At 44.3% G+C, this 8,417-nt stretch overlaps 1 protein-coding gene across 4 annotated transcripts in view; it reads right to left on the reverse strand.

Moving 5' to 3' along the window:
* XRCC6 (X-ray repair cross complementing 6) overlaps positions 1–8,417 on the reverse strand; it is a 31,147-nt gene that overhangs the window by 19,872 nt on the left and 2,858 nt on the right. For all 4 annotated transcript variants that reach the window (XM_014588689.2, XM_006150726.3, XM_006150727.3 and 1 more), the window contains exons 3-6: positions 7,082–7,194; positions 3,963–4,101; positions 3,453–3,707; positions 2,348–2,531 (exon numbers count right to left, since the gene is read on the reverse strand). In XM_014588689.2, coding sequence (XP_014444175.1) covers positions 2,348–2,531; positions 3,453–3,707; positions 3,963–4,101; positions 7,082–7,194 — 691 coding nt within the window. The remainder of the gene's footprint in view (positions 1–2,347; positions 2,532–3,452; positions 3,708–3,962; positions 4,102–7,081; positions 7,195–8,417) is intronic.

Here is an 8,417-nt window from a genome sequence, read left to right on the forward strand (position 1 = left end):
GACAAAGAGACAGAGAGACAGAAAGCGAGAAATAACCCCCCAGGGGGAATGGCCACGCCGCAATCCCTTCTCCTTCATTCTCCTCTCATGATCTTGGGCATGCAGGCACACGCGCCCGGCGTGAGTTTAAGCCACCAGGTCTGGGACTTGAACCGCGGTCGACTAAGTGGGAGTCCTAGCAATATAGCCATTACACTAACTGCAGGTCCCAATAATTCTTTAAAATATATGTTAACTACTTAAAATAATGAAACTCCAATTTTTTTTATTTTTGAGAGGTTTTTGCTATAGGGTGCGTGCGCTCACCAGAAAGACAGAGACACACGGAGAGACAGAAAGCGAGAAATCACCCCCTGGGGGGATGGCCACACCACAATCCCTTCGCCTCCATTCTCCTCTCAGGATCTTGGGCACGCACGCACACGCACTTGGCATGAGTTTAAGCCACCAGGTCCAGGATTCAAACCACAGTCAACTACATGGGAGTCCAGCAACATAGCCATTACACCAACTGCTGGTCCCAGAAACTCCAATTTTTCTTTGGGAAGTACTCTTCCCACCTTGCAGTTTTGGGACAATATTAATCAAGACATTGTACCCTCCTCCAACCAGGTGGTAGGCGTGTCTGACCCAGGCTCTGCCCATCAGATGTTCTCTCTGGGAGTCTGGGTCTCAAGCAGTGACAAGGACCATTATGGTTGAGCAGGACATTTTCTGATGATGGCGACTCACAGACACTGTTAAAATAACTACTGACAGCAAGCAAATACTGCTTTCATATCTAAATGCTTCACAATAGCCCTGCTACAGTAGCTTACAAAAGCGCTTTTCTGCATGTGTCTATAGGCCACGTTTTCATCACGTTTTCAAATGGCTGCTCTCCACAGATTGGGTAGGACATTTTCTGATGATGGCACCCCACAGACACTGTTGGACAGTTATTAGTTCCTGCTATATAGATTCCTGCAGCAATTGGGCTAGACAGTGGCACAGTGCTAATACATGAGAAGGGCCACATCCCAGGGCCTCCTTTTACAAGTCAGGTCCACATGTGCCCATTGTCTAGGCTGGCTCAGGATGGATCGTGGCATGGGGCTCCTGCTGAGAATGCTGGGCTCTTTGTCTCTGTCTCAGAATAAATAAACTTTTTAAAAAAATTAGATTCCTGGGGTCTACAGGTGGGATGGTGGTTAAGGGCACTGGACTCCTCCTACATGGTGGTTAAGGGCACTGGATTCCTCCTACATGGCCAACCGCAGTTCGAGTCCTGGACCTGGCGGCTTGCTTTCTCACCTTTCCTCTCTTTCTCTCTCTCACTCTGTCCCTCTCTGGTCAGAGGGGTGGATGGACGGACGGACGGACGGACGGACGGATGGAGAGACAGATGGACAGACGGACAGGTGGACAGACAGACAGACAAATAGATAAAGTTGAGGCTGGCAAGTGGTGTGGTGGATAAGGGTGCTGGATAGGTAAAGTTAAATAATTATTTAAAGAATTAAAAACTTAGATTCCTGGGGACCAGCAATTAGCGTAATGGCTATGTCGCTGGACTCCCACATAGTTGACCGTGGTTCAAGTCCCAGACCCGGTGGCTTAAAACTCACGCCGGGCGCATATGCGTGCGTGCCCAAGATCCCAAGAGGAGAATGGAGGAGAAGAGAAGGGATTGCGGCATGGCCATCTCCCCTGGGGGGTGATTTCTCGCTTTATGTCTCTCTGTCTCTCTGATGAGCACACGTGCCCTATAGCAAAAACCTCTCCAAAAAAAAAAAAAAGAGCTCAAAAATGAACAAAGGTCATGACTCCTACATTTCCTACACTGAGAAAACCAGTCTAAAATAAAAGCCTAATTGATCTTCAGAAATAAACCATGAAGAGCTTTCTCTATGAGAAGGTAATCTTAGCATTCTGGTTTGATCTAAAATTTGCGAGAAATCAGAGTAAGAGTTTTAGTTACGATTATTACAACACTTAGTGAGTTTTTGCTCCATACCTGGCTGTTTTATAAGTGCCTTGTGTCTATTCCTCACAATAAACTAACAAGTCAGGTACTGTGGTTATCCTTGATTTACTAAGGGTAAGAAGCAAAGTACCAGTGAGCACAGCTGATGATACACTTAAGCCATGCCACCCCAAGGAAATGGAAGCTTATTTTAGAAAAATGCCAAACCAGATCTTGCCCAAGAAAGAGAAGTAGTTTGTGCTACCCTGAAACAAAGCCATGTGTTCCACAAGAACACAGTAAACAGTGTAGTCCAGAATTCATTAGCCAAGAAAGTCACAGCAACACATTGCTTAAGATTTGTTAGGGGACTGTGGGCAGCCGGCTGGCTTTAGTGCACACCTGTAGAGTGGTCTCTTCTTGGTTTCCTTGGCACGAACCTTCCTCATTAGGTCTTCTAGTTTGCTCGACACCTCTAAGTGAACCCCGAGGTCCTCATCCTCTGCTACACTAATAATATCTCTGTAGAACAAGGATATGTCAAAGCCCCCAGGTTTCTTCAGATGCATCAACTCAAGGAAGATACCTGGGGTGTAGGGATACACAAAAGCAAGAAGAAGAAAAAAAAATTTTTAGCAAATGAAACCTATTTCGAGTTAAAACTCAAATATGCTTTTAAAAGCTCCCCAGAAAGGGCCAGCCAGGTGGTATGGTGGTTAAAGGGGCTGGATCCTAGGGGGCTGACTGTACAGTTTGAGTTTGCTTGAAAAACATGGTGTGTGTGTGCATGTGCGTGCTGTGTTGTGTTGTGTTGTGTAGCGCTGTGTTGCCCAAAATCCCCAAAGAGGAAATGGAGCAGAAGGGATTGCAGCATGGTCATCTTCCATCAGGAATGCTCTCTGTCCCTAGCCCGGATGAGTGCACGCGCTCTCTAGCAAGTTAAAATATATACATACACATGTGTGCGTACGCGCGTGTGCACACGCACACACTATATTTAACTTCACATAATTTGTTCAACCACCATTAATGAACATACTGAAGTAAGAAAAGGCTTATTCTGATAGTCCTTTTGATAGATAACGGCATGGCCATTTTCAGTGTTAATGTCTTCGCCTGTTTCATTTTAATTCACTGAGTGGTGAAAAGCAAATTCTGGACACCAGCTCTAAAGAAAGCAATACAGGGCTGGCCCTATAGCACAGAGGCTAAGCACTATTCATAGAAATTTAGATCCCACATGGATGACGGCATGATCTGAATCCTGGCCCTGACAGCTTGAGAAACACTCTAGAGACATGTGTGTGCACACATGCCCCAAATCCCAACAGGAAAGACAAATGAAGGAGAAGGAATTGCAACATGCCCACACACCATTTTGGGAGTGATTTCTCCCTCTCCTTCTCTGTCACTTTGGCAAGAGCATATGCCCTCTGGCAAATTAAAAAAAAAAAAAAGTAAACAATACAATAAAAGGTCAATTTCAAAGAACAGGAGAAAAGCCCACCCGTGTCACGAAGATCACTGGCTTTGGTCCTGGCCCGGCTGGCCTTGGCGCTGTCATTGCGGTGGGGGTCATCTTCGTTGGTGAACAGCATGATTCTCTTATGACTCATTTTGACCTGGACATCACTAAAGAGGTTGGCACAGACCCATAGCACTTCACTGAATGAGTAGTCAGATCCATGGCCCATCTGGTCTTGGAATCGTTTCTTGCCCTGTTGCCCCTTAAACTGGTCGAGTTCTAGCACTCGTTTAGCACCTGATCAGAGGCAGGGAGTCAAATGGACAGAAAAATCAGAGAGTGTCCGTGGCTGCCTTTACCACAAACCAGGGTCCCCTCCTCACCCCAGGGATGTTTAATCCATGTGTGCAAACCACATCCCAGCAAGGACTGCTTGTGCAGGAAAGCATATTCCTAAACAAAAGGTAACCTGCTTCCTTCTCCACAGCTCTCTTTGCTCATGGTAGCGACATTCTTATACAAGGGCAAAGCTGATCTTGGAATTTTACTGACCTGGACTATCCAACTCTTGTAAGACGTAAATATTTTTGAAATTCACTGAATTTTTGTCTTTCTCAGTACCATAGAACACCACTGCCAAGAGATCTCGATCACTGCTTATGAGCTTATTAGTGTACACACTCTGGATACACTAAAATAAAAAAAAAAAAGAAAAAAGTTCAATTAATATTTATGTTCCACTACATTTAAGTTACCTAAGTCTCTGGCATATAGTAGGTATTCAATATATACTTGTTGGGACCAGCAGTTAGCGTAATGGCTATGTCACGGAACTCTCATATAGCCAACCGCAGTTCGAGTCCCGGACCTGGTGGCTTAAACTCACGCCGGGCACGTGTGCGTGCGTGCCCAAGATCCTGAGAGGAGAATGGAGGAGAAGGGACTTAGTGCTACTATATGTAAATTCAACAAGTATAGATATATATAGATATATATATATCTATATATATATATACTTGTTGAATTTACATATAGTAGCACTAAGATAAGACATGACACCAGGGGACGATGGCAGGTGGAGTGGTGGTTAAAGGCACTGGACTTCCACATAGTCGACAGTGGTTCAATTCCTGGACCTGGCAGCTTGTTTCCTATTTTCCCTCCCTGCCCCCTTGCTCTGTCCCTCTCTGGTCAAGTTAAAATAAATAAATAAAAGTTAAAAAGTAAAATAATTGTTAAAAAAAAATAGGGGGGGCCAGCAGATGGCGTGGTGGTTAAGGGCAGTCGTGGTTTGAGTCCAGGACCTGGTGGTTTGTTGCTTTCTTTATTTCTCTCTCTCTGGCCCTCTCTGGTCAAATTTAAATAAATAAATAAAGTTAAATAAAGTAATTTAAAAAAAAAGACACCAGGCCAGCTTTGTGGCCTGGTACATAAGGCAGCCAGACCCCAGACTTTGGCCAGCTATGAGTTAAGAGACCTGGACTCAGTGTGCATGCATGCACAAAATCCCGAAGGGAAGGAGAGACAGAGAAGGGACCATGGTGTGACCATTCCCCAGAGAGGGACACTTTCTCTTCTCCCTCTCTCACTGACAAGTGCATGTGCCCTCTAGTAAAAATAAAAAATAGATGAAAGAGATGACACACCTACTGCAAATCTCATGAATCACTGAGAGTGATAGGCATACACATCAAGTCACAACAAAAAGCAGTATAGTAAGTATGCAGAAATATAAGTAGTTCCAAGGCCAGCAGATGGCATAGTGATTACACTGCTTGACTCCCATGGTCGACCAAGGTTCGAGTCCTGAACGCGGTGGCTTGTAACTCATTCTAGCCCAATATCCCAGGAGGAAAAGAGACTGCAGTGTGGCCATCTCCCATTGGGAGTGATTTCTCACTTTCCTTTTCACTGTCTCTGTCTCTCCACTACCTCTGCCTCATGAGCACATGTGCCCTAAGGCAAAAACCTTATTTAAAAAAAAAAAAAGGAAGAAAGAAAGAAAAGAAATTTAAGGAGTCCCTGCCACAAGACATTGAGAAATTAAAAATATGTATATTCTCAGGGAAAAAACTGTCCCAAAGAGGGGGGAAAAAAAAAACCAGCACTGAAACCAGAACACCTGGAGTTTAGGGGCTGGAGAGGGGTGCAGTGGTAAAAAGCAATGCTCTGCAAGGCTGACCCACAACCAGGTTCATAACTGGAGGCCTCCCTGAGTACAACAAGCAAGTGTGTGCCTACAGTCTGAGGCTGGCTGGAACTGCAAGTGGACCACAGTATCAAAACCCTGTTTGGGAGGCTGGCAGATGGCATGGTGGTTAAGGACACTGGACTCCCACATAGCCAACCGCGGTTCAAGTCTGGATCTGGCATCTTGCTTTCTCACTTTGTCTCTCTCTCACTCTGTCCCTCTCTGGTCAAATAAAATAAATAGGTAAATAAGGTTAAATAAAATAATTCTTAAAAAAAAAAAAAAGACCCTATTTGGGATGGGATGCTGTCTTTCTCTCCTAGAATAAGTAGAAAGAAAAAGGAAAAAAGAACAGAACCAGCAGATGGCGTAATGATGATGTCACTGGACTCCCACGTAGTTGACCACAGTTCAGTCCCAGGCCAGCAGCTTAAAACTCACACCAGATACTCGTGCATGTGTGCTCAAAATCCTGAGAGGAGAATGGAGAAGGGACCGTAGCATGGCCATCCCACCTACAGGTGATTTCTCACTTTCTGTCTCTTTGGGCACACACATACCCTATAGCAAAAATATCTCTACACACACACACAAAAAGAAACAAAAATAGAATTGAGTTCACTTTTTTTCACCATGTCATCATCCTGTTTCAGTCTCCTGAGTAGTTGGAGTAATCTTTTTAATTAAGGTATAATTTGCATAACAAAATCAATCATTTTAAAACGAATAACTGGGGCCAGCAGGTGGCATAGTGGATGAGGTGCTAGACTCCCACAGGCCTACCGCGGTTTGAGTCCTGGACCCAGCAGTTTGAAACACACCAGGAAGGAGAAGAAGGGATTGTAGTGTGGCCATCCCCCAGTGGGTGATATCTCTCTCTTTCTCTGTATCTGTCTCACAAGTGAACACACACTCCCTATAGCAAAAAATCTTTCCAAAAAATAAATAAACTAAAAAAAAAACACCTGGGGGGCATGTTGGTTAAGGTAGTTAAAGTCCTGGTATTCATACTGTTCGTTGTTGTTACTTTCAAAATTAAATATAAACTGTGTGTGTGGGGGGGGGGGGGGGGGGACAGCAGGTGGCCTGGTGGTTAAGAGTGCTGGACTCCCACATGGCCAATCACAGTTCGAGTCCTGGACCTGGTGGCTTGCTTTCTCACTTTCTCTCTCTCTCTCACCCTCTCACTTTCTCACTCTCTCATTCTATCTCTCTCTGGTCAAATTAAAATAAATGGATAAAGTTAAATAAACAATAATTATCTAATAAAAAATAATTAAATATAAAGGGGGGCTGGCAGGTGGCGTGGTGGTTCAAGGCACTGGACTCCTACATGACTGACCGCAGTTCAAGTCCTAAACCTAGTAGCTTGCTTTTCACTTTCCCTTCCTTTCTCTGTTTGTCTGATCAAACTGGAAAATAACAAAATAATAAAGTTAAAGAATTCTTTTAAAAAAATCAAATATAAAGGTAGTCTTACCTGGATGCTCATGTCAAAAGGAGATAATTCCTCTTCATCTTGATATTCAAACATGGCCGAGGAAGCATCAACCAAAAAAATCAAACTATCTCTTCCTGAACATTTATATTCTCCTATGAGGAAAAAAAATGAAAGGATGTTTGCCATAGTAGTCATAATTATCATATTTACCCTCCAAATAGAACAGAAAAGCCCATAAGGCAAAAGCATAAGCTAAATAATTACTACGAGGTAGACATCCTTCAAGTACCACTCGTTTCAGGACACTGAGTCTTGCCAGTCACCTTCAAAGTTCCTCCTATATTCCTTACCTATATAATGTCCCCCTCTTCCCAAAGTAGCCACTATACTAACTTCTAATAATCACATCCTTCCTTTTCTATATAATTTTATCATCTAAGTGTACCTACCAAAATGTTAGTTTTGACTTTAAAAAAAAAAAAAAAGTTGGGCCAGCCAGGTGGTGTAGGAGTTTAGGCAGCTGAATTACATACAGCTGTCTTTGCAGTTCAAGTCCTGGACCCATAGGCCTGAAAAACATGGCAGGCACATGCAGGTCCCAAACCCTGAGAGAATGGAGAAGGGACCACAATGTGGTCATCCCCTGGGGGATGCTTTCTCACTCTCACTCTGACCCGTATTTCTCTGGCAACCACATATGCCCTATAGTAGATTTTTAAGAAAAGTATATTTCTGGCTGACCTTGTAGCTTAGTGGTTGAGGGAGCCAGAACTTAGTCACTGAGAGTGACAATAAATAAACATCAATGGTCGGAATAATTTATTGGGGCCTGCTGGGTGTCTATCTACCAGTGCTTGGCTAAAATTTAAGGCTAGAAATGTCCTGTGGACCAGGAGTCCCCAACCCCCAGGACAGACTGATGCCAGTCCATGGCCTGTTGCCCTCCCACCCGAGTGGGGTGTGGGCAGCTAGTTAGCCAGGCTTCATCTGTGTTTGGAGCCCATTGCCAAATGGGCTCGACCTCCTATTGGATCAGCAGCAGTATCAGATTCTTGATGAACACAAACTCTTGTTATTTTCTGATTGTTTCACTGAATAGTGCAATGTGGTAGCGGAGACAATAAAGTGCATAGTGAATATGGTGCACTTGAGTCATACTGAGACTAACTGTTCACACCCTGCCCCTGGTCCATCGAGGGATTTTTCTTCCATATGGTGGATCCCTGGTGCCAGGAAGGTTGAGGACTGCTGCTGCCATAGACAGAGTAGGACTTGAATAAAAGAGTCTAGGGTAGGGCCAGCTGGTGGCATGGCAGTTAGGGTGACTGGATCCGACATAACCAACCGCCAGTTCAAGTCCTAGACCCAGTGGCTT

Source organism: Tupaia chinensis, unplaced genomic scaffold (assembly GCF_000334495.1).
Source record: "Tupaia chinensis unplaced genomic scaffold, TupChi_1.0 Scaffold000294_5, whole genome shotgun sequence".
Classification (NCBI taxonomy): domain Eukaryota; kingdom Metazoa; phylum Chordata; class Mammalia; order Scandentia; family Tupaiidae; genus Tupaia; species Tupaia belangeri.